Here is a 27,343-nt window from a genome sequence, read left to right as displayed (position 1 = left end):
GTACCATACATCGTTAACGGTGAACGAAGGCATTTGTTGTCATCATTTTTATTAGATTTCTTGGTCCTCTAAACATCCATGAATTTACACAACAGACAGTTTATAATATAGTCATTATTTATCATTTCGTAATCATATACATGAATATACGTTATATTTTTTCTTTTATATCGATATACTTTTAGTATACTCCATAATAATGTTCACCGCTCTCTCAAAAGGTGGAAATTCACTGAGGTTTGCAGGTTATTTAAAGAGACGCCTCCGAGCAGAGGAAGATGGTTAAATTGCGAAATTCTCGAGTACAATTTTTATTCATTTTTCTCTCTAATGAAGCGTGCTGATGAGATATCAATTAATTAGTCAAAGTCGCGATCGGTTACCTCGATAAGAAAACACGGGCGTGACAAATCCGTGACTCTACTTTGCGAATCTTTTTTTTTCGTGGCAAAGATTCTTTCAATAATGAATATCTCTTGAGTGGAGCCCTGAAGAGAGAAAAAAAAAGGATGAAGACTTTGCTTACGAGAGTTCCGGAGGGTCTCGTACCTGCAAACTTTTCAGTTCGAATTTTTTGACATTTTTAGTAATTCTTGAGAATTTCATAAGCAGAGAATCGTCAATATTTTTTAAGCATTCGGGAAGAAGGGATTTTTTAAATAAATTTAGATGGAAGATGCTTCGAAAATTTGAAAATAACGAAAATTCTCAATTTGATCCTTCGCAAGGTTGATCGCGTGTATAGGACAAGGTGATTTTTCATCACAACTCATGAGAATTAGCACATAAGAATAGAGTCAAAAAAAATTGACAACCCTGTACTTGTTGCTCTTTATTAACGAATTTGCCACTTTTCAAGACGCTCGTCTCTTGTTGTTGGCAATAATACGCGATACTAAATGCAATCTTTCGTCTTCGCATCTACAATTCATCGTTCGCGATACCCAAACCCTACCAAAAATTTAATCCATACAAAAATACAAGTTTTTCCGCTTGCACCATTTCACCATCACAAATCCCCACTCTTTAGCATCTTTACAAACACGCTCTCTCTCTCTCTCTCTCTCTCGAAAAGTCATGTACGGAGCGCCCTTTATCATCGAATCGATGAATTTTTGACGCGTCAGTCTCGAAAAAATGATCGCTCTCTCTCTCGTTGAATTGACATTTGGATACCTGAACGAGCTACCAACCCCATCTCGTCAATATTCCACTTCGATTCTTCATTACCTTTGACACTTATTTATAATCCTCTAGAAGATTTATATCGGGATTCATTTATTCATTACACCATTATTAATAATCATAGCAATAATAACACGTAAATTATCATTGGCTGAATATTAGGTCGATTGAAAAAAGGACTTTGTTTTCAAATTATTTGACCCTTGAGAGTGACTTCCAAAACGAGTATTTCAAGTTCAAAAATCATCTTTTGATTCTCATGCAATATTTCCTGTATTATTCAGGTCAATATCGAACGTTTGATTTTATATTTTTTTTTTTCGAAACTTGGAACAATTATATATCGTATGGAGAGCATGCGCTGAGAGAAACGAAAAAAAAATCGAAAAATTGAGAGACTCGCTCCAGGATCCATTTGATAATTTTGATTCTGTCACTTTTAATAATAAAAAAGAACTCGTCCACGTGCTAATGCATAAAAACCTTCGGTCGTCGTGAGCCTGCATTTTCCTTTGCCTCAAAAAGCAGTCGAGCTAATATTTACAATAAAAATAATTCCATTTACTTACGAATAGCGAAGAGGTCATGAAAAATTTTCCAAAGTCCATTTTTTCAAAGACCCTACGAAAATCCTTTTTTTTATTTGACCTCCGGCGAAAAATTGAGCTCACGTTCTGCTGGTAATTGATAACTGTGATACAATATTTCGAATGAGTTTCCGATTAATTTTCTCGTACTTTCTTCGATTTGCAATCTCATTTTCTTGTTTCAGCTCTTTTCTCTATACATCGAGGCAATGAAAGAAGCAAACTTTCTTGCATCTCGGACAGTGAAAACGAATGATACATATATACCCGTGCACATATATATATTTATATGTTTAACTGCATTCACAGTTAATACACAGTCAGACCTTGAAACTCGTAATTTGTTATTCAACCTCGATTATACGTGGAATTAAATAGTTTTAGAACTTTCTCGCTCTTGGCAGTCCTATTATTGGGGTATGTCTATATATAAATATATATACGATTATATACACATGTACATTGAACAAACGCATGTATATAGCAGCATATATAGATATACACACATATATATATATATATTTTTTTAATATTTTTATTTCTATTTGTTCACTTTCTCATTTCGTTTAATCAACGAGTCTCATGATCCATTAGTCTTTTCTCGACGTTCCCAATCGAATACGATGAATGAGATTTTTTCTCCCTCAAGGTCGAAGGTATTTCGCGTCCCCAGCCTCCTCCCTTCTCGCGTCACTTTATCGACTTAAATTGTTTTTTTTTCTTAATTCTGTTCTGATTTTTTTTTTATTTTATTTTTTTTTTTTTTATGTGCGTTTGGACAACTATGACATTGAATCTCTAAAGCAGCCGCAGGAATGGACCGATTTTTATGAATTCTGTCTTCGCTTTCGTTCCTTTGTTTATTTGATTTTCAGTTTTTTATTCCTTTTCTCTCTTTATCTCGGAGATTCTAACGAGTATACACATCGGATGGTGTGGTCCGCGATAAAGAAGCCAATAACGCAAAGTGTGCTAAAAGGCTGAATGACGAGAGCTTCTATGAGTACAAACGTTGCAGCATTCCTCTCACTTTCCCTGTCACTCTCTTGCTCGTAATATTTTTTCTCTTATTTACTTTATTTATTTTTTACTTTTTTGGTATTTTTTTCTTTCGAGTGTGTCTGTTTTTTTAATATTGTTGTTTTTATTATTAATATTATTATTATTATTATTATTTATATATGTTTCGTTTCGAAAATTCATCATCGTCAAGGAAATTCAAACACATATGCTTTTGTTCTCACGTGCTTTTCGCCTGGGAGAAATATCCGTATACAAATATTCACATGTATTCGCACACAGATAGCCTCAGGGTAACAGACTACACGCAGTTGTTTTTTTTTTAATGGTGCTCGATAAATAACACGCGTCAAACGTTATTTTTTAATGATTCTTGTTTCCTTTTCTTTCCTCTTGTTTTTTGTTTTGTTTTTTTTTTTTCCCCCCCCCCGTTAAACACACCGATCTTACGACCTATAATATAATTATTTGAAAATTTTTTATGTCATTAGGACTGCCCTATAATGAAAACAATAAGTTTTTTTTCAAATTTAATATATCCTTAGGGTTGTTTTATCTTCATTAATGGCTAAGTGTGTGTATATATATAAATGAATTTCGATAATTAATTAACGATTTTCTAAAACACTTTTGCCCTTACACGTGTAAATCTCTATATATCAAATACCTCGATTACAATTCGATTTTCATCAATGTTTACGTTACTTATTTTTATTACGGTTTTATGCAAATCGTTCGGATTTTGTCGTTTCGTTCAGACGAATATGCTTATGGCATTTTATGGCGATGTTGTATCGTGGACATGCTTTTTGACATCTGTAAACTTGACCAATGCAGCGAATATGTAACGTTTTATTTTCGTGACGTCGTATGATTACTTGCTGCATTTCCAGCACGGTTATTTTTTTTTTTGCTTGGGTTTGAAATCTGATTTTTGTTTTCACAATAATTCGAATGAGACATTTGAATGATCGAATTTATCGATTTTATGCTCTTTGGAAACGTGCCACAATCCCCTGGTTTATTTCGCACTTCTTCGATCAACGCTTTTCATTTCACAATTTTTCGTATCCCTCTTATAATGGTGTGCGATGAAAATTGGATACGATCGTGTGTGTCGCGAGCGAAAAGCGATGGTTTCAGAACACTTCGATCGAGTAGCAAGTAGAAAATACGATTATTTTAACGACAATAATAATAATTGTTACAAATAACACGAATGATAATAATAATGACAATGTAACTAGTCATAATGGGGCTCGAAATTCTTCTCGAGCTCAGAGTAAAAGAAGCAGCAGCGGCTTTCGATCCCTGGACCAGCCAGGACACAATTTATCTTACGTTTTTTTTTTTCATCTTCGTCTTTTACTTTTCCAGCATCGATGCAACGTCGATGAAAAAAGTAGGTAATTCGCGGTGCGAAATAAGAAAAAGTAGAGCCAGTTTCGACTCGTGTCGCGAATCGAAAATCGTGTCACAAGCATATTGCAATTAATTTCATTTGGCTTTTGTCAAACGATTATCGCAACAATAAAAAAATACGAATAAACCGGATTTTCGAACAATATTACGCGCGAAAAAAGCTCCACTTTTGCGCTCGTAGCAACGTGGCAGAATTTTTCTCGACTCCCTTCACGTCGAGCTTCATTTTTTTCTTCATTTAACGCGTTTTCTCTTCCTTGTTCGATTTGGCGTTTTTTTCTTCACTTTAATAGGCCGTGCGAGGCTTTTTCGATCGCTGTCCGCAGGAGCTTCTTACATGAGACTGCAAAACGCAACGCCGTGCTCGAACGCTGACGTAATCGCTGTCGTTTCCATGCAGAAAGCTGCGTCCTCGTACATCGTTGCGATACGCTGTTGGTGAGCACGACTCTCGCTCTGCGATCTGTTTTATTAAGAATATTCAAATTTAGATTGCCACTTTACCCAGGCCAGAGACACTAATTTATGCGCTCGTTTATTACAAATAGGCGATTCGATGGCAATCGCAGTTCCAATTATCTTTCCTCCTCCTCGCTCCACAAATTTTCTTCATTTCGAACTTTTTACTTTCCACTCTCATCTTCCAAAAGTGAAATATTTTTCGAAAAAATTTAACGTAGAAAAAATGCTGAAAATCTTGCTATTCACGATAAAAGTACCAAGCTCGTTCGTTCGAGGATCGTTCAAACCAGCGAATTTACAAATTCCTTCAAAATTTTCAACATCCGATTCAATAAAATATCGGATCTTTAATCCAGTTCGGAACAGTGCTTACTGAATTTTTTCATTCTTCTCGTGACACGACACAAGATTCGTGTTAAGCTTTAAAAATTTTCCGAATTTTTTATTTTTCAGAGATTCAGTCAATTTTTTTTTTCATTTCTGGTAGCTAATCGAAAAACGATCGTCAAATCTTTTATTTTTATCTAGAATCAGTGATGAAAATCTCGATCGTTCACTTTTTTATTGAATATTCTGAATTTAGTAATTAAGTTAAATTATTCAGAAATTAAAAGTAAGTAAAAACGGGTTCGTAGGAAACGTATTTGATTCCTTATCCAATTAGGCGTGATGAAATTATTCAGAGAATTTGTAATTTTACCTGAAATTTCTCGTATGTTAACTCGTCGAGGAAAATGAGGATTTTACTATTATATTCGATATTAGGTTCGGTTAATACTCTGGTGGATTCTGCTGTCAGGGTAAAGAAATGAGGGAGGTTGAAGAGAAGACAGCTGACATTCAAAGCGGACTATCGCGTGTTAGGAGCGAGGTCGCTACGTAACTCAAGCTAAATGTGTTAGACAATTGTAAATTATTCGTCCCCAGGTAACTCCAAACTCTCGCGAAGACGATAAAATAGAGGAGGACCAATCCTTAATTACTTTAGCAGTTGGCGCGAGTAATCATTCCAAATAATTCTCAGCAACAAGTGTTTTAACCTGTCGATCACATTCGCTAAATTTGAAACTTTGGGATCGAAATCATGAGTTTATTGAAGAATTTCAATCTTCATTTCCCAAAATCACATTACATTTAGTTTGATTTTATTGAAATTCGAAGACTATTGAATCTGATCATTCGAATTGAGTGAAACAATCGAAATTCATTGGCCAGCGATTTGTCTCGTGATCCTTAAAATTTCATTCGTTATCGCACGCTCCACAGAAAATATGCGAATTAGTCAACGGTGGGTCCAAATTGACTAAATCCATAGTCCAGGACAAATTTTCGACTCCAAAAAAACAGAAAATGTTGGAAAATTTATAAAAAAAATCAAACAACCCCAAATAAGTGTTTTTCATGTTCCTTGGAATAATTGACAAGTCCAATCTTCTTCCTCGTTTCATCTCTCGTTGCCAGGATGAAAGAAGATTATGAAATCGAGTGTGTTTCTTAAAATCATGCCCGAAGCATCGATTGCATTGGTTGATGTTATGGGAAGTTCGTAAACCATAAAGCTTCTCCATGGGATGAGGATCGAGAGGGTTTTGGAGTGGGGGGAGGCTTTTCCAGGAAGGATCCATTGCGAAAGCGTAACGTAACTCACCTGGGAGGCATTGCACGAGCTCGTTGCTGTCTAACAGCGGCACTTTGTAACCTCAACGCTTGCTGGGATAGCCGTGCTTGCTGCTGATGATTTGACAGATTCGCCGAATCCCGTGGGACAGATTGCTGCTGCTGTTGGTGTTGCACAAGAGAATTGTAGGACGTTTGATCAAGCGCCACCTGCGCCAGGTACTCCCGCAGCTCGAGTTGACTCGTTATGTGTTCAAGACGATTCGGTTGAATCCTCGGACACGACGAGTCCGACCATGGCGGTGGCGGTGTACGAGAACGTGACAGCATTGCCAGCTTGAAGCGAAGATACTCGTCGTAGGTTGGCGGAAGTCCGGACTGTGAAATAGCGGCCAGTTTTGGATTCGTTGATCGCCCGATAGACCAATAATTTGACAAAGTCAAACAACCGCAACGTATTTTCCAAGCTTTCTGAGCAAACTTTCTTCTGGAATAAACTCACCTCGGTTTCGACCCTCGACTTAGACTGTTCGAATATCATTTTAGCTTTTTTTTTTTTTTTTACCAAAAACCATTTTTTTAGCTCGATATCCTCGACTACCATCCGTCATTTTGAGCGGGTTAAGAGAACGCGATATTATTGAAATTTTTTATAAGGTTATGCCTTAAAGACGAGTTCGGCCCAGAGCATTAAGCAGCTGTCAAAAGCCTTAATATTTCTCATCTTTATCGGGGAAAAACTAAAAAGTTATAAAAACCATTAACACGATGATGAAAGCAGGTGGGTTCGCGGTGATTGGGAATTGCCAGTCGATGATTGAACGAAAAAATTGAAAGTACTTCAAAGTATCAAAGTTTTTCGATCCAGAACTCGAGAGCCAACGATAGAAACGATTCGATGCCAGACGTTTGAGGGATTTGGATCTTTTTAATTGATTCCTTTTTCCCTGATTTGATACTTTCAGTCGAAGCTCCTCAAACAACCCGAATTGATTCTGAACATTTCACTTTCCATTGTCGTCGAAACGTATGAAAACATTGGCTGACATACATTTTAGCATACAATGAAATCTTCATTCTGATATTCGAAAAATATATTAAAAATGGCGCTCAGACGTAAAATCCGATGCACGCAGCCTAAAGAATTCCTCCACAATGCGATTCTTCTCCGTTTCGGAACGATTAAAACATACTTTATTGGAAGTATCGGAGAAACAACAAAAATTTATCGGAAGAAGTCTCTTTCGAGTCGGTGGAATGAAGCTCTCGAGAATATTGCACTCCGCCAATGAGAATGTCTTTTTTATCATCGAAAATGTAAAAAAGATATTGGGATTCCGTCCTAAAGCATCGATTTTACTCTCCAGTTATTTTTCCACTTCGCAGAGTATTTAAAGCCTTGTCTTGTAAAATAAACGACAAAATTTCAGTCGCCCTTCGTCGTCGACGAGCGAACTATTTCCCAACGGTACCAAGAGGCTCCTCATTGATCTTGCGTGACTACTTTACTGCGAAAAATCCTAAAAAGCACAAATCCCATTGTGTGGCTTAGCAAAGCAAATGTTGTCACGTGAAATACGGTCGGAATGTACACTGAAATTCCGCAGTTACGTTTCCTCTTGATTCATCAATAATCATGGTTTGAATTTCACGATTTTATGTCAGCCCATGCACAATGCCGACGAGCACAGTCGCACGCACTGGGCACATATGCTCTGTTTTTTAATCTCGCGATAACCATATTTTCGTCATATTCCCAATGGCCGGCACACACATGCTTCCGTCTAATTCGAGCGTGGGCTTATTGAGCTAACAAAAATCGATCACTCTCCTCATCACTTCATTAATCGGATGTCACAAGGAGAAAAAAACGAGGGATCACTCGCTGGACTTTTCTCTGGGACTCGAATAGAATATTTTTCCATTGGTAACCGTCGGAATTCATTTACATTCCTTTGTTTTTCGATTCTTCTCCCTGCCTCTCTGTTTTCTCGTTCTCTCTCACTATTTTTCCATCCTCCGTGTTTTATCCTCCCGTGAATTATAATCGGGGCAAATGGGATATTCGAGCGGGAGCGCGGCGGGGTTGAGGCGCCTCGGTCCTAAGGACCTCGGTCCTCATCTGTGCCGAACGCGAGCTTTCAGTTCGTCGAACAAATATAGGAAATCGGTAGAGGCGAGCGAGCCAATAAAGAAGAGAGAGAGCAGCAGCGCGAAGGGGAGCCAAGGATCGAGGGAAGAAGCAGCGGGAGGGGGCGGAAAGAACCGAAGCTTCTCAAGGATACTTAGAGAAAAAAACTATCTTGGTTGAAGAAAAAATCCGCTCCCATAAAAGTAGAGAGGGTAAATTCAATTTGGCTGCGATCGAGAGTCCACCGGAGAGAAAAGCGACCAAGACGCGATTGGCTCGAAAAGAGATAAAAGATCCGCGCATCGGTGTGACGCTTATCCAATAAAAGCACCTCGACGACGTCGCAGCTCATAGTGTGTGCTGCCGCAAACAACCCGAGCATCAAAATCTATGGAGTCTTCTGTTCTCAGTTATTTCATTTGATCGATAACCCTCCCGTGAATCAACGCGCCACTGTGAGTGACCGAACCATTTATTCGGTTACGCGAAACTCGAAAATTTTTCAAAGAGGCTGAAACTATATTTGGGACCGAAATTTCTAACGAAAGAGAAAAAAATATTTTGAACCATTCGACGAGGAAGGTCGCTCGGGGGTTGAAAATGAAATTTTTTCTCAAAATTCAAAAACAAAGAGAAGCAACATATTTCGCAGTGAACTTCTCGAGGAAATTTATGTCGTCGTATAAAAAAGGTTTCAATCATTTATTTACCGATCCGACATAAACCACTCCATGCAAAAAAATATGTCATTCTGAATATTCTCGTCGTATGAATAACCAGCTCGAGAGAAAGAAAAGAAGATGATCCATGGGATGAGCTTTATGGGCTGTGAGCTCTCGTTTTCGATTTCATTGCTCTCTGTGCGCGCGGAGAACCCGCGATCAAATATTTTTCCTCCGACGAGAAAACTCGAGATACTCTCGTTCGTCTTTGCTAGGATAAGATAAAAAAGAGAAAAAACAAACGTTCTTTGGCTGAAGAATGAGGAGATAAAAGTACTCGTAACTTGGACTATTTCTGAGAAGCCCAGTGAATTTAAACGATCCTCAAATATTTATTGCGTTCGACGCACGTCTCTTCGAGCGTCCGACTATACACGCGTATTTGTACTACTGCGAGAGTTCTCCTCCCACGATAGTTACAAAGGATCCTGTAAAAACGACGAGCACGTTTTTCGAAACATTTTCTTTATTTTTTCCGGCACTGTGAGCTCGGAAATTCCTACTAAAGACTGCGCTAGGCCTGAACGAAAAAAAAAATAGTTGCAGTTCGTGCTCTTCCGCTTTAGAATGTTTCATCAAACCTATCAGAAGGTTCGAGGCTCAAAATATCCGTTCCCTCCGATACTCTGCTTCGATTCATCAATTTGACTTTTTCGCGAGGGAATTGGGGTGAAAAAATCATCGAGAAGCTCTCACAGCAGCCTCGCGTATCTTCCCATTTTTCGTGTCTATCTCGCCGCCTTGATTTTAGCTCGCTCGTTCGTTATATCGGACCAGGAAGAATTTCTCTCTCGGCTATGCTAACAATGGAAAACGATTAAGAAAACGAGGGCTCGTAAATCAAATTAAACGACAGGGTTATACGTTGAAGAGGCTTGAGTGTCTTTTCATGAATGGAAATGACCGCGATTATATTGCAAGGCTAGCGAAAAGCCACCCATTTCCGTCGCTGTGCGCGCCCTCAGACCCCCGACGATGAGAAAGGGAGCCCTGCGTTTCTGCATCGCTTCTATTATATTATTATCATCTCCCCGTTATATACTTATACATAAGTAAACAATACATGTATACTGGGAAAGGGAGGAAATTCAAAGAGGACAACGCGAGCTTGCACCGGGCTCTCGCTTCTCCGTGTATTTTTTTCAAATGATACGTGAATTTCTCGTCCCTGCGCCTATGGGAGCGCGTTTCTCTTATAATCTTAGGAGAGCTTGCTCCTTCCAGGGATTTATCTCTGTATGTGTATGTACAAAAAGGAAAAATGAGAGCAAAAAGTTTGAGTCACTCTTCCTCTGGAAGCTGCTACTCTTTCCTTCTGCCAACCCCGGATTTTTCAAGTTAATGGGCCAAGTTCAAAAGTTACTAGCCTCTCTTTCCTCCTGCCACCCCCCGCCCCTCCTTTGCCCGTTACTCTAATAGCTATTTCGTTAAAAAACGAAAAGTTCGAGAGTGCCTCGTTCCGGCAATTTTTCCATTTTCATCTGCGCCCCGCGGTCCGTTTTCATCTTCATTATTTTATCTTGGAGAAGCTTTTGCCGGGAGTTCGATCGCACCGAGCTCGAATCGAATTAGCGGCTGCTCAACAAAACCCCCCCAAAACTGAATGGCAATCGGAACAAATGATTTTTTGAGGACTGTTTTTCGGGCTCATCTCCTCCGCTTTATGTGGCCCTGAGTGATTTTTTTTTTGCTACTTCTTACGCGTACTCGCTCGTCGAACACAAACCCTCGGGCTGTTACCTCCGTGGGGAAAAAGACAAAACGAATAGACCGGGCCTCATTTACCGCTGGAGACGAATCGCACCGGGAACGAATCGCGTATTACGATGGAAAAAGGAAAGTGTGACACGAACAATTCCGAGGGGACAACAACCCGTTTAACCTCATCCCCGAGGAAAAGAGAATTACACGACAAACGAGCCTCGGACAAAGCCAGTTCAAACAGCGTGAGCAAACCTTCTTGCGGATCGATGATAACAAAGAGGTGTTTACACACATTCTAGAAACGTACGGGGTGTATACAAACTCTCAGAATACAAAGACAAATATTGAACGATTCAGAATTTCTTCGGGTGTTTATAGGACGAAAAACGGGAGAAAAAGAAACGAGTTTTTACGTGGAAAAGGGGGAGAAACATATTTTCAAAGTTAATATTTCTCAAATACAACACACGATCGTGTCAATTGTAAATAAATTTTCGGAACGCTTTAAAACATTCTGGAATTTGACGAGAAATGCTTTTTCTCAAAAAAGTACAATTGGACGAAAAATCGTAAAAGGCTCAAAAGATCATCGAGCAGCCAAGTTTTTATTTACTCTGCGGCGAGTGAAAAGAGAACATTTCGAACTTTCCGATGGACCGAAGTATATAAAGAAGAAGGACGATTTTTCATTAACTTAACTGCTTTTCACGCTGAGAAATATTATAAATTGTTATAAACTGGTGCGTCAATGAAGGAAAAACGAGGAGTCGTTATTTCGTAATTAATTTAGTGCGACATATTTCTTTAATGCGAACGAAAGCAATCGAGGAAAGTTCGTTAAAGTAGCATATTTTTTATCGTAACGAGAGCATAAAAAACTGAAAATTATTTCGCAAGAGTTTTCAAGGTCTCAATTAAAAGTACTAGGACGAAAAAAAAGTTGGAAAAGCGGGTGTTATCCGAGCTCGTGTAACGGACAAAGCTTCGGATCTCTGGAACAGGAGGAAGTACATGAAAAGGGGAAGAAGGCGAGAGAGAAGGAGGGAAGAAAGAATGGACACGAAAGTAGTGAGAAAATAGAATTGTTCGTCCCTCCACTCGCTTTCCTTTTTCCGCATTTTTCTCAATTGACGTTTCTCTTTTCTGTCCAGTAGTCGAGCGACTACATTTTCTTTATTTAAAAAAATACACGACAAGTAGAAGCAGCGGGTTTCCTTTCAGCGTGCAAAATCGACAGGTTGAAAAGCAAAAGGCGAGCTGCACGCAATTTAACACGCAAAGCGATGTACTTTACGTCCTTTAGCTTATCCCCGACTGTTGTAAACCCTTTACGACGACTATATTTGTGCTAACTTTAGTACCGTGGAGAAATGAGATGCAAATAGGCGTTTCTAAAAGAGAATAACGGCGGCGGAGAAGAGCGAGTAGCAAAAAAAATAAAGTGCTCGCGGTAAAACACTACTCGGTTGGTGGATTTCGTGGTCCCCGAGGTAGGCGCTTCGAGGTCGCCCAAGTGAGAGGCAAAGTTTTTGGGAATCTTCCCTGCTTCTTCCCTTTGTATAATATCTAATTCTCGTGTAAGATTAAAGGAAAGCCTGCACACACACACTTCTGAATAAACCACGAGTGTATTTCTGTCCATTAAATGGACATGGAGAGCAGAATATACGGGCCGATTCAAAATTCCTACTCCAGTTTTCTAAAATCAACAGAATACGAAATTTTGAAGCGAAATCGTTCTTGTACATTTTTTTCTATCTTGCAACGTTTTCGAGTTATTGTTCGGTAGGTGACAGCCAATCCGGTGCGTCAATTGGAAGAAAGGGGCGTGGCAGCGGCGCTCGAGCCTGCTTCTCGAGAGGCAGAGCCCCCCCGCCCCACTACGTTCCCTCGCTCGTCGGTGCAGCGGATTGGGTGGCGCTGTTATCAATTAATAACTCGGCAACGAGGAAAGTGACAAAAAAAATTTCAAGGACTTTTCTCTTGAGAATTTAATGATCTATTTGGCCCCTGGAAAAGCTCTCGCTCATCCACTCTTGTCCTCGTGATTTATGAATGTAAAGATGTCTCAGCAAATGGGATGGGGAAATAGGAATGAGGAAAAGTCTCACCTGACAAGTTTTGGCAACTGCGACGTCGTAAGTTGGCGGTGGTGAGGTCATAGACGGAACTGCGTAAACAAGCTGTGACCCACGATTGGACGTGTTAGTCTGATTGCTGATCGACAACGTTTCGTCGTTTACGCTCGGCAACGAGCTCGGCGACGTCTCGTTTATCGTCGCGTACAAAGCTTCCGGTATCGTATTCTCGCGTAAACCACCGCCCATTATACTTGATCCCGAGTCTATTCGCAGCGTTAACAGGAAACGTGAGAATATTGAACGATGTTTTTCACAACAGAACGCAATTCATTTGTACATTTTAATGGAAAAAATAAGATGACGGAACTGAAAGAGTTCTTTATGCTGAAAATAAACAAATTGATTTTCTGTTCAATGGTGCTGCCCACTTTTTGTCAAAAAAAATAAATATTAAGGAGAATTGCGGAACTATCGTAGCCAGGAATATAATTAGCCCGAATTTTCAATTCACTATATTTAATTAGCCTTTTCAGTCAAGTGCGCATGGAAGTGAAGTTCCCTTCTGAATATTCCGCGAGTCTCCAAACTTTTACATCAACTTTTCATCAGCCTCCGAATTGAGATATCAAGCAATTTCATTATCAGGTACTCGGCAAATTGAATAATTAAACATTCTCGAAGATATATTTGGAAACAGCCTTTTTTGGAAGAACTTTTCAACGACAACGCCGGCCCCGCTGTTCAAGCGACGTTTCCTGGTCAAACATTTTATTTTCAGAAACAATTTCCCAAAAGTCACGACTCCTCGTTACCTGGAAAGGCGTTTATTTAAAATTCTCAAATACTCTGAAGGAGGAATTTTGAAAATAAACGCGATCGAGTGAAAAGGCATTGAAAGTAGTTCGAAAAAAACGTAGTTGCACAGAACTACAAACTAAAATTCCGTCATTGCTCGTTGACCATTGAAAAAATGGAAAAAAAATTAAAACTCTTTTTTATTCACGGTCGCGTGAGTGAAATTTGACTCTTACCGATGTAAGTGTAATGAGAATCCGATCTTTCTGCGCTTCTTGTTCTTCTCGATGCGTTGAGTCTCTTTTCCTGTTGATTGCCATTGTTACTCGTATGATGAGAGTGTCCATTCATCTGTTCGGCGACTGAGCTTGTGCTGCCGGTATCAGGTGCCCTGGTTTTGGGCCCCTGATGCCTAACGTGGTTGTCTTGGTGTTGTTGTCTCTTGGAGCCGCGGCCGTCGCCTCGATTTTTCGAGGAAGCTTTCGGTATGAGAATGGTGAGATTTCTCGTTGACAATGCGGTTGAGCCTGGGGCGGAGCCGTTCCGAGATTTGGGTGTTTCGAGTGCTATACCGCAGCCGCAAATTGGTGCGTTTTCGTTCGGCATGTTCTGCAATTTAATGGTAACAAAACAAAGTCTTGAGTCAAATCTCAACCGAACGAAATCCATATTTGTTCCGGGATCATTAGAGCGCTTCACGGGGACAAACAAATACTCTGGCCGAACGTTCGGGGCAGTTAATTGAATGGAAATTGAATTAGATTGATGGCACTCGACACGAAGAATAATTAACGTGTGCGACGACAATTGCCGAAGGCTGATGATCAAATTGGCAATTAGGAAATAACGAAATTCGCATTCTCAGCACAGCTCCATTCCCCAATTTTTTCATGTTACAAATCTTGAACGTAACTGCATCAAATTTACGTTGGAACGTATATTCGAGTGAAGATTAAACTTCAAAAAATTGCACCCAAGCTTTAGCGATAAATATTGTTGAAAAATACAACGTTTTGACGGAGCTTGAATGATCGAATTCCGTGAATCGCGCGTTTGCTAATGCACCAGGTTGATCAATCGTTGATTTATGTGCAAATACGTTCCATGATTTCTTCAACAAAGTCGCAATATTCTACGAGCTTATGCGAATAATTTCAGTTGATAAGATGGATTAGCTGGCTAGATAGTCTGTCTACTGAGGCTCGAACATGTTTCGAGAGGCTAACAAAAGCTTCATTTACATACGCACACACATTTTGGATTAAATTCATCGGAGCCTAATGAACGAAACTACGATGACGATGAGGAAACACGCATTGGAAATTTCACAGTAATTTGTAAGACCCTCGTAAAGGATGATCGCTAAATTAATCAACGAGTCAATCTGTATGCTTATTTGCTCGTGTAAATCTACATACGAACTAATATGGAGACTGACGTCGAAGAATGAGAGGAAACTTTGGCTGGATATTCGCTGCAAATCGTTTTTCCTTGAAAACCGCATCCAAGTTATTCGTTCGTTATTTTAAAAATTAAAAGTATCGCTCGGATTTCAAAGCTCTTGAAATTCTGCCCATAATTCAAGATTTTCGGGTAAAATTTACAAAATTTCCCTTTATTCATCGTTAGCCTGATTTATACGAAGCAGAAAAAGGCTAAAGAGAGCACGGAATTGCTTCAACTTTGTTGAGAATGGTCCAACTTTTGTTGAGGTTTATCGGCGACTCGCTCCTCCATTGGTGCATGGAGCGAGGCGCGTGTAATGCATTGTAGAAAGCCACGGCAAGATATTAGACCCCGGGGTACCGTCAGGCGCTAATATATCTTTTATTATGTAGATATACGTACATGTACAGTGTTTACGAGTAAATTTCGTTGACGACGAGGCGAGAAAGACGAGAAACTGCGGGGAAGGGCAGGGGAAACGAGCGGAAGAGGATGGATGGTTTACGACTCGACAAAATCCTTCCAGCAGATATACAAGCAGGAAGATGCGCGTCCTGATATTCGCGCGCGCGTGGGTCGAACACAATCGTCGCAACACGGAAATCGAATTACGTGAGCGACGTCGTCATCAAGTCGTCTACGTCCTTCCTCGCTTGTCGTGTTCTCGCTGAGCCAAGAGAAACCGCGATAAACGCAGCAAAAATCATATCAAATTTCGTAATAAACGACCTCACTCTGATCCATTAAGACGAGTCACATCGTTTTTTATCTTGACCTTTGTGCGTCAAGTTGTATAAAGATAAAACGAAACGATGCTGCAGTTTAAATGGACTGAAGCGACGAGTCGTTCTGTCAGCAAATCAAAATCATTTTTTTGCCAAGTTTTGCTTTGTTTTTTTTATTGTTTTCTTTTAGTTTAGGATACGAAGGAACCGGAAATGCGATGCAGGCCTCTGTGAGGATCGATTTCGACGTCAAATTATTCGTCGATGTGTACGAAAAGATTGATGCTGCCTCCACTTTGAATGGAATATCATTGAAATTCCACTGGCAATAAATGCGAATGCAAATGAGTGATATTCCCGTTGACGATGAGAATAATCGGAATAGGAATGGAGCAAGTGATTTTGTAATAATTTCAACGTACAAAAACAAAGCGTTTATCCAGTTTCACAGATTCGCCTGCCACCAAGCTTCCCTTGTTTTTGCTCACTGAGAAAGGAGTTTTCGAAGACTCTTCACTTCTCAACGGCACAGTGATCGTGCGACGAACTAAAAAAACACTCAATCTGTGCCCGACCCTCTTCAGCTGTACCATCAATCTACTTTCCAACTTTATACAAGAAAATGGTGATGTCAGGATCATTCCGATGATAAATGTCCTGCGTCAGTCAATGAATCTGACGATATTACAGGAACAGAAGGAAAAAAACGTTTACGGGTTTGCACAGAATTCGTTTTTTACGTAATGGTTTGAGGGCAAGTGACATCGAGCGGGTTGAATTTATCTCGAAAAATGACTGAACAGAACATTCGACTGACTGGTCCAATTGTGGTTGTATTTCTTGGGTGCCTAATTTAGTGGGATTCAATCGCGATTCGGTTGTGAAAGTTCAAGGGTCAGAGTTAAGACGACAGAGTTGAGTTAATTGAAAAAAAATATTTCGATTCGATTGGAGCACAAAGCAAAGTACGATTATAATTGAATTGAAAAATTGTGAATTTATAACAGAGCACGAACAACAATAAAGCCTGTGAGTTGATATTCACGGTACACGTAATAAAAATTGCTTGTGCGGCGATAGCCATTGGGCGTGCTATTTTGTGAGGAAGATCTTTAGCAGAGTCTGTCTACGTGCTTTTGCAATCAGCGTTGATTTTCATTTAACGCCTTCTCGGATTTGCCGAACGATCTCATTTCGAGGCTCGCTCGCGGTGTTCTCCGAGCTACAATAATGTACACGTAGCTAGCTCGTTGGGCCGTTTAAATTCTCAGCGTGCCTCTGCTTCGCTCATTCATACGTCGAAGCCTCGGAGAAAGGTCGTAATGACATACGGGCTCCTCCGAGCAAAATCGTCAGCGCGCCTGAAAGCTACGAAAAAATACTTTTTCTCGTGGAATAATACAGAATCGCAGGCTCCCATCGATCTCTCCCTCTGCCTGCTTCTTCCCCAAAGGGCCCTTAACAAAAATATGACAGCACGTTTTTCCAATTTTCCCCTTCGAGCATCGCTCCAGTTGAATGCCCCATGCAACTGGATCCTGGATGCTGCATTACATGGCAAAATACGAGCACTGCTTGTTGGAACCAGCTTTGTTCTTGGTCCATGACGTGTAAACCGGAGGCTGCTGTAGCTGTCATGTTTCCCTTGAAAATCGCTGCTATCGCAACACTCGTAGTAGACGTTTCATACGCGCATTGTATACATTGGGAACACACCCATCAAATCCACCGACTCTCCCTGCCTCTATTGTGGTTTGAAGAGAACGCAGCAGCTTAATGCACTCCGAGTGTCTCTGTACGCTGGTTTAACTGTTTCGCGTTATCACTCTCCCTGCCCGGCCTGCTCTCTTTATCTCTCCGCATCTCTTCTACTTTCTTGATTCAGGCATGCGAAATAATCAATTTCCCCTGAGAAATTCTCCGAGCTGGAGCCAAAACAACATAACACACTACAGGAATTCCCTGAGCGCGCGCACAATGATCGCGTATCACTGGCTCGAATGTGCTGCTAAAGTAACATGCGGGAAAGCAAACATTTTGTCGCAATATTCTCGCTTACATCACTTTTGTGTGGACTGAAAAATGTCATTTTTTTGAAACGCTCAAATATTTTCTGCACGCGTTCAACAAACCTTTTGTAGCCAACAAAATTCCGGAGGGCAAAGCTTTGTACAGAAATTTCGTTGAAACGTATTCAACGGAATGTTGATAATTCAAAATACTTTGAATTCGATCAGTGAATTGGACTTGATCTGCAAAAAACGTAAAAGGCCAAAAAACAACATTCGTTATTCAATAATTGTTCCGCAGAACTTGATTATTATGAAAAAATGTATTCCACCATTTCTAACTTCATCATTTACGTTGAAACGTTAATAATTCAATTTTGTAGGTGAACGAACGTGTCCAGTGCATTTTTGAACTCGGAACGAGCAAACGCCTGAGGATAAATAGATTGCACACGAAATATTCGGTATAATTATGGGAACAGACCGGTATAGATGGATTGATTGAATAATGAAAATTCAAAGTGATTAATGCACGATGATGATTATTCAATGAGAGGATCGAATCCCAGCGAAGTGACAAAAACAAGTCAGAATTGAATAACCGCTCGTATTATACATCAAACGTAATGATAAATGCCAATCGTCCTTATTTTCATGATTTCGTGGGAAGCGGAGGGAAAATACTCCGGTGAAACGACGTCGAGCAAACAAGTGGCATAAATCATTATACAAATTTGATTTTATAAAGGTCGCGCGTCCAAGCGAAATTCTATAGGTACAAAGGATCGAAACGGTGCATAAACATCGATAAATGATAACGAGGTCCATTTTCATCGGGATAATTACACGAATGATTGCCGGAATAACTACATGTCCCGATTTACCAGCAATGAGGTTTAGCAGTGAAAAACGAATGAAGCGACACGTTCGCACGTATCCGCACACGCGCGCCCCCGAGCAGAATCGCGTGTATGTGTTGCATAACATCGCATTGGTTCGGGTACTTATTAGACCAGCCTCGTCTCTTGTACCGGCTAAATGTATAGTCATTACACGAGGAAAAAGGGCGGGCGGGGGGGAGGCAGAGGGCAAATGAGAAGGGAAGAATTCAGCTTGAAATATTCGAGGAGTAATTGAGTTTAAAATTTTAACGAAGCATGCGCTACCGAAAATATGATAAAGCCCGAGTGTGTTTCAGGCCAGGGGGGAAGCTAATTTATTTGGATCCACGCAAAGTATATACACTCGACTGCGATTACGTGAATTTGTGTCGAGAAGCGGCGGGATCGGTACTCGAGGAATCGTAGACGCGGGCGGGCTACGTTGCAGGAAAAATTATGCACTCGCGGGAGTGTGCACGCTGCAGGAGATCCCACGTAAATGTGGAAAAATGAATAGAGCCAGCAGCATTGGAGATTCGGAGGAAAAAAAGCGCGCGTATCAGCCCGAGACTACCGTCCTAGCACATAAAATAAAACCCAACGAACACACTTACACACGTTGAATGAGGATAAATATATGTACATTTATAACCCCGCAGATGAGAATTTTCGTTCAGCTTCATTTTACTCGTTTCGTTATGGATTAAGCGCGTGACGGGGAATTAATTTGATCCCCGAGTGAATGGATGAAGGGGCAAGTTCATGCGGTATATAAGTCTATATGAAAGGCACAGCGCGCGCACATACGCCACGGGAGAGGAGAAACGACGATACAACATTCGCATTCGCGCGACGGAGAGCAGCGAACGAGGCAGAAAGAGCGAGCGAGACCGAACCGTGCGGCTTAAGCCCTCGAAATTAGACCACGACTCTCCAACCCTTATACACTCTCGTGTCCCCCCCGGATCACTCGCTCCTTCATCTAGATATACACGAAGCTTTAGGGAAGTAGAGGTCGCGACGGAGATGGAAAAGAGCGAGGGCGGAAAATCCACTGCGAGAGAAAGAGAGAGAGAATGTCTGCTGAATCGTTCGAATTCTACCCGCAGGACGATTTAACGAAGCAAGCATGAAAAGGTTCATTCCAGCACAAGTTCGTCTGCCACGTCGCTGCAAAATCAGGACGTATCCTCAACGACCTTCCGCTCCTAACTCTCCTGCAAATATATACAGTTGTATAATACTGTTCGCGCATATCTCGATCGGGTGAAACATATTTTATTACTTTGCTCATTTATCCGGGGGTATAAACCGTCCGGAAACGCGTAAGTTTGCCAACGAAAACTTGTTTTTCTACTTGTGCTTACGGTGATGCACTTCCCGGAATCATTTACTCGAGATGCGCTGGTTTCTTGTGCTGCTTCTCTGTTCCATTCGGAAATGAAGGACTTCGAAGTTCATTGATTCATTAAAACGCCGAAAATTCAAGAAAATTTTTAAATTAAGATTATTGTTCAATACCGAAACTCGATTTCTTGCGGAAATTTCGAAAAAAAATATAAAATAAAAAGAAAGTAACTTTGCCAGACAGTTTTTCAGATATTGCAAGTTAAAGTTCTATGGTTTCCCCATCTGAATACGTGGTAATCGTCAAACGAAAGATGTGTATCGAAATAACTCGAGAACGGTTCTTATACGATTTCGATTTTAAAAAACACAGTGTTAGGGTATCTTCTGAAGAAAACATTAAAAACAAAAAACATGATCTACTGTCTAGTTTTTGAGAAAAAAATTATTGTAATAAAAATCGTAGGAGAATTTGAGTGGGAGAGTTTCAAGGTTCGTGACAGGGCAATAACGCTGTCGCGTGGGACGAGCCACGATTATCACGATATTTTAGGACGCTGCGCTCGTCTCAGACAGTTGCCTGTGCACGGTAAAAGAAAAAATATAAAAACTCCAAAATCACGAGGAATTATGAAATTTTAGGAAAACATCGAAAGCGTATATGTTTAACTGAATCATTAACGATAATTTGAATGATTTTTTAAACATATTTCACAACGAATAATGCTCACACAGGAAGGGAGCTGCACCCTATTTTTTATACGGCACTCAGCTGTCGAACTATCTTGAAATGGTTTTAGCAATATACTAGAAATATACGTGAATTTGCTGTCGTTCCATCTCTGAAAATGTTCTCTAAATTTCCCAATTTCAAAATGGCTTACCATATTTGATTGTCGAATTTTCAATTGGATGGTTAATCTTCGATGGTAAATGGAGCATCGATAAATCCGCTTAATTTCATCAGACAGAAATTCATTAGAATTCAAACGCTTGCTTAAGCTCTCACAGTTCCTTCCGCATGCAATAGTGCACGTAGATGTTTATTCAAAACAGTATAACTCCATATTTGTCTACTTGTCATGTACCATCCCCCTTGAATTCTCTCTCCATCAGCTCCCCCACCCAGCCACCCTCCTCTCCTCGACTTTTACAAACCTCCTCTCTGTCCCCCTTCACTGTAACACTCAACTGCAACCTCTGGCGTGTCGTCGTTGACGAGAATTAACGGGGAATACTGGGTCATGTGTAATTTTATCGCAAACATCACCTGCAACATTCTAGCTTGTCCATCCGTCCTCTTTCGACACGTAACCAACGAAAGCCCTCGAGCATCCACGACGTTTGACGCGACGCATCAACGTGTGTGATTCGTTTTCATTTTGGCTGCTTGGATTTCGAAATTTAATGAGAAGTTTGCTCAACATTCAATGTATACAGAATATTCTTCATTAGTAATTAGCGAAAGGGTAAAGGGAGGCACTGACTTTTGGGAGGTTGTGACTCCGGCGCCGAACGAGGCCTGAACAACTGAAAAAAGACGATCACAGATTTTCGCGAGTCTCCGCTGGACCAGGTTGGGACGATTGTCCATGGGTGCCATTGCGAAAAACAACGCACCTGCTCGTTAAATTCGTCTTTGTCGTAGCTCCTTTCACGTTGGCAGTTTCGTTCGAAGCATCCTCAGAAGCAAAGTTCTTCAATCATCGAAAAAACAAATCTAGATTCGCGTTTAATAAGGACGAATAATTCGACTGTACTCTAGACAAATCGAATGGAAATATTTCATGAAAAATGAACAAAAAGCCCTCTGTCGTGTTGAATTTAAAATGAAATTGAACTTCTGTATTCTCTCAATGTTTTTTTTTTTTTTTTTTTTTTTTTACTCACAATCATATGATTCAGGGAGATTTGAAGCTCTGCGAAATAGCATCATCTCCCTATGCGAATCAATTTTTTTCTCCCCTGCCTTGATTTCCCATTCGACAAAATATTCTTTTTGTCAGCGAATGTTTTATTCAAAAAACTCAACTGTACGCCTCTCACCCATATGTGCTTCACAGGCTTAATTTGATTGAATTGATTTCCCTCAATAGACACACATACATACCGTGAATACATGAACGTAACTCATCCTACCCGATAGGACCAGGAAGAGCTCCCGGGCGAAGGATGGGCGAGATAAAATTTTATCGCCTTATCGTGGATATTTTCTCGTTCTTTGGGGATTGGCTATATCGGCGATTGGCCAAATATTGTTGAATTTATTGCCGACAGGTAGGTAATATCGGAAAATTAGGCCAGAGTTAAAATTTACATGGAGCAAAAAAGTGGAATAAAGGAGTGGACGAAGGCTGTGAGTTAAGGGGAAAGAGGGAGAGTGCAATGTTTCGGGCAGCAATATCGAGAGTAACGAAAAAAGATCGTGGGCAAATGAAACTGTTTATTTTTTCGGACCATTCAATATGCGCTTTTCCGCTAAAGAAAATTCGTGTGTGCTTGAAACCTTGCTGGAAAATTGCAATATTTCGAATGTGTTTGCCAGCCAATCGCCATCATTTCTATTCTCGAAATTTCTCGATCTCTATTCGTTCAACAGAATTGCTAATGTAAATAATGGCCTGGATTTTTTGCTCAACTTCTACTTCAAGTTCCGGTGGAATTCATCGGCCGGAGCCCTCGATATTTTCACAACGCTTCGGGGAGACGATCGTTTAAACATTTTGAGAAAAAATGTTGTAGGGAGACCGAAGTGCTTCTCGTATTCTAACAATTTTAATGAAAAAATTTGTGGAAAACCCATGAAAAATTAGTAAATTTCTATTGAAATTTTCGCGAGATTTGTATTATTCAAAAAATCACGTGATTCTGAAAAGCTTATACGATAAAAATAGATCAGGCAGAATCCACTAAAAATAAAATCGCTTTCCTCAATATTATCAATTTGTTATTCGATGAATGAAAAATTTCCGAAATAAATTCTTCAAACGACCGCCTATTTAACTGTAAATTTTATATATACATTTTTTTTTTAATGAGATCGAGAAAAAAAATTGTTTCCCAGATTTGTTCAGTACCATCCGTGTGTCAAATGGGACTTGTGAGTAGACTCACGTTTGCAAAAAGAATGGAGAATTTAACGTTTTGCGTTTGGACCGCTATCGACACTGAATTTTGAGTAGCAGGGCTTTTGTTTTTTGAAACGTCAATTAGGCCAGTCTCATTTAATTTACTCGAGGCTTTGCCATTTCCCCGACAGTTTTATCGCACAGTACTGACGAATTTATCCGGGAACAGGAGTGAAACATCGTGAAAGCGAATTTCACGTACGAGAGGCGGCGAGGAGTTTCACACAAAATCGTGCGAGCCTTTAACTAAATTTATTAATAAGCTCAACTAAATTTCAGCCTTTTCAACCTCGAAGCAATTAAAGTTCAAACAGTTTTCGACCACGTGAGATTTGCAGAATTTCGCAAATTCAAGGACGCGGATCGGTGCGCGACGCGAGAAATCGACACACAAAACTCTTCGTGACTCGCCTCCAGAAAAACTATTTAACCCCATTTTTGACAGTTTGAATGACCTTCGTTTCCTTTAAATCATTTGAGAATAAAAAACTTGCGAACCGATTTAAAAGCTGAAAAAAATCTTTTGTGCACCTTCCGCGCGATCGAGGAACGTGGAATCGCGCTCCCGAAGTTCTTGAGAAAGTGACCTGTTTGACGCAGTAGCAAATTCCAACCGGTTCGAGAAAAATGTTGTTTGAAAACTTCAATAAGCTCAACCCGCCAGTGGGAACGTTTCTATGTACGTATTTTGTACCTCCACTGCTCCTGCCAGAGTCCGTTACACGTGTATTTCAAACTTTTACGTAACATTGAAAATCAATTTGTATCCCGAACAATATTGTTCCGCTCGCGCTTAATGGCAGCTGAGTTGAAGTTGTTTGAGGATTGTTAAGTCTTCGGAGAGTGGAGAAAGCCGAGAAAATTTTACTCACATTCCTCCAAGTTTTACTGTGTGAGAAAGAAATGAAAAATTAACAGAGTTGCGGTTAGATTCGGAGAATTTCTCGATTGAAAACCAAGAATTCCACAATTTCCGAACTAATTTCGATGTCCATTAAATTTGATCAACGTTCCTGTCACGTGCAATTTTTAAACCGAATTTCCTCATAAAACAATCGGGCATCTCCGAGAGAGTTTAACAATTAAAAGCCACAAATGTTGGAGACATTCGAGGAAACAGTTTTCCAGCAATGGGAACGTTTACGAAACTAATTCTAATGGAATCGCGTTCTCTTCGATTATTTATATTCCACACAAACTTTTTAGTCGACTTCTCCGATCAATTTCTTCCATAACTGTCTCTCCAATTTACCTCTCGATTGGCCAGGTACTCGCACGTGCTGCGACCGCAAAACTCGTTATGGGCCTTTGCATATAAGTCGACAGTGTTGTGTGCATCGGTACAAGGCGATTCAAAGCTCCGAATCGAGTTGAACAACATCAATACTCGTCTACCAAGGAAATTGGATCGAACTGACTAGTGTTTTTCGAGTTGAACACCCAAGGAATTTCTTCGTAGCTGTTACAACGAAATTGTTACTTTCGCAGAAGGTTAAATGAGAATTATTTTTTCAAATGCTGCATTCCATCACAAGGGCATTAAAGTGGTTCGTTCTTCTGCGTCAAACGGGGAAAAATCGCTCAAAGTTTTCACGTTAACAGACGAGCACAAACCGCGTTTATTCATCACATTCATGACTGTGATTATCCTCTTTATAAGTCTGCATAGAGCAAACAACTCGTTTCATTACGGGAGATCTACACGTGCCTTTGACAGCGGTCGGTGAAACTTCAATGCTCAAGTAGACGCATGCATGGTTACGGCTATTTATATAATCTGAAAAAATCTTGATTAAGCGAGTGGAATGTTTGTCGAAAAATATGTTCAACCGCGTAACGAGCTTCTCTGTAAATATTGCATCGGTTTGTGGACCGTGACGAATGTTCATGTCCAGTTTTTAGCCTCGAAATCGTACTTTCCCCGCGCACATTGAATAAAGAGGAAGTCGCAAAAAGTCGTGCTCGAGCACGATTCATCAAGCTCGCTCGGTGCATCTTTCACGTTGTTTCAGCAAATTGTTTCTGGCTTCGTACTAAGGAAGAACTGCGAGTTCGAAGAAGCATTAAAGGGGCAGAAAAATTGACGAGAACCTCCCAGAAGCTCCGTTGCATGAAAATAATAAAATTGGACTTCGGTCCGGTTCTAGGAAATTCGAAAAGAAATGAAATTTAAACTTTTGTTCAGAAACTCTCCCCACTGCGTCAATCGTCGATCGAACATATTTTTGTACCATTTCTACGGATTGATTTTACTTTCAAATTCAATTGTCAAATCACTGGTTAATGAGGATGAGACGCGCAACCGTTCGATTTGAATGGACCTGTACGCGTGTTTTGATCTAATAAAGTGAAAATTACGATTCACCAGCGCCTTTATAGTCCCGAGCACGCTTCTACCTTTATCGTCGGCCGAACGTAGAAATCTTGCTCACAGGAATCGAAGTACGCAGTTACGTGGCCTACGTGATATTACCAGAGGGGAAATAGCGTGTGTGAGATTCTCATTCCGGCCAGACAGTATAAAGCGTTTCATTTACGTGTGTTTTTTCGGAATTCTGTGTATCTCATCACCCTCCACATTCGGAAGCCATGAAAGAAAAACCTGTCCCTTCGTTTCTTTCATCTCTGGCGAATTCTCCGAGCAGCAGCAGCAGCAGCCCGTAAATTTATAGAACCGGAAGAAAAACTTTGTCTTCTCCCACTTTCTTCTTTCTTTTCCGAGAGTTTACCACTTTAACACGTACAAAAATTCTACAACGAATGCGCCAGGACGTATGTGTCACAGACATTTTTTCATTCATATGTCAAACGAAACGCTCTTTGTGTCACGGAAACTCTCCGCTTCCGGTTAACTCGCGCGCATTGTCACGTTACATTCCCCGGTGAATAAATAAAGTAAAGCATTTTTGTCTTTTTCATGTAACCATTTCTTCTTGTTAATACAGCCAACCAAACGGCTGGCCTTTTCACGAGTGTGTTATTCCCGGGGTGATACAAATTTATTTCATCAACATTTTTCCACTGAGAACGTGCCTTCGGATATAATCTCTCTAGACCCATTGCTGCTGGATGAAAATTATATTCGAATCTCGGTTAAATATTGAAAGCACAAAAATACCCGAGATTCGTTTTCTTTTTTAATGGGCCTGCATTCGATATCGACAAAACAAAATTAAAAAAAAAATCACATAAAACAAGGTTTCATGATTATTTTTCACGTTAAAATTCCCACGAATAATATTTGCATATGTTGTTAGGATACGCAGTTTTTTCGTGATCCTCTAATAAAAAGTTCATTGTTTTTCAACATCAAATATGCGTACGATAGTATATTATCCTGTAGAAGTGGAGCAAAACAACAGTAAAAATCATATATCCTCGTATCAATATTTATACGCTATTAAACGTATGAATTAAAAAAAAAAAATTAAAACCATCAACAAATTGGAGATTGAAGATTCGTGCAACGTTTTTTCCCAATATACTCGTTACTGCATAATTTTTTCAGTACATCATCCATGAAATGCCCTTAATTTGACGGTTGATACAAGATTTCCGCATGGAAAAGCTTCGTCGACTACATGTTCATCTTCGTTATTACTCAAACTCCTGATGCGTTGACGGAGAATATTGAAGAAACAATTTCATAACATAGTTTCTCATATAAAAATGTGCAAAAAAATTAGATGAAATTTTATTTTCTTATTTTCGTTGTTTTTCCGCTCCCCTTCATTCTTTACGTCGGTCATAACGTTGTGCGAGAGTGATTTAAACATAAAAATATGAAAAAAAGGTAAAAAAAGTGAAGAAAGGTATTGGTTAAAGAATAAGTTGATAGTAGAATGTAAAAGCGAAGTAGTTCGTATCTCGAAAACGTTGGAGCCATTTGATCCGGGTGTGTCTGACGTAACGTCGACATTTCTACTTACTCGGGGAATTATCATTGGCTGTGGGTGGCAGAAAGCGACAAGGTGTCTCCTGCTCTCGCGTGTGTGACGTTGAATTTCGTAAAAGCATTTCAGATAATAAAATAGTTGAAAATAAGGTATTTTTCTCGTGGTATTCGCTCGTCTAATCCACA

At 40.0% G+C, this 27,343-nt stretch overlaps 1 protein-coding gene across 6 annotated transcripts in view; it reads right to left on the bottom strand.

Moving 5' to 3' along the window:
* Positions 1–32: 32 nt before the first annotated feature.
* The window catches only part of LOC122416312 (uncharacterized), a 97,153-nt gene continuing 69,842 nt past the window's right edge, over positions 33–27,343 (bottom strand). For all 6 annotated transcript variants that reach the window (XM_043429115.1, XM_043429119.1, XM_043429118.1 and 3 more), the window contains 4 exons: positions 13,963–14,335; positions 12,962–13,194; positions 6,325–6,671; positions 33–4,677 (listed from right to left, as the gene is read on the bottom strand). In XM_043429115.1, coding sequence (XP_043285050.1) covers positions 4,548–4,677; positions 6,325–6,671; positions 12,962–13,194; positions 13,963–14,335 — 1,083 coding nt within the window. In that variant the 3' untranslated portion in view covers positions 33–4,547. The remainder of the gene's footprint in view (positions 4,678–6,324; positions 6,672–12,961; positions 13,195–13,962; positions 14,336–27,343) is intronic.

The sequence above is a fragment of the Venturia canescens genome, chromosome 9 (assembly GCF_019457755.1).
Source record: "Venturia canescens isolate UGA chromosome 9, ASM1945775v1, whole genome shotgun sequence".
In the NCBI taxonomy this organism is placed as follows: domain Eukaryota; kingdom Metazoa; phylum Arthropoda; class Insecta; order Hymenoptera; family Ichneumonidae; genus Venturia; species Venturia canescens.
This window is presented reverse-complemented; position numbering and strand designations above follow the sequence as displayed.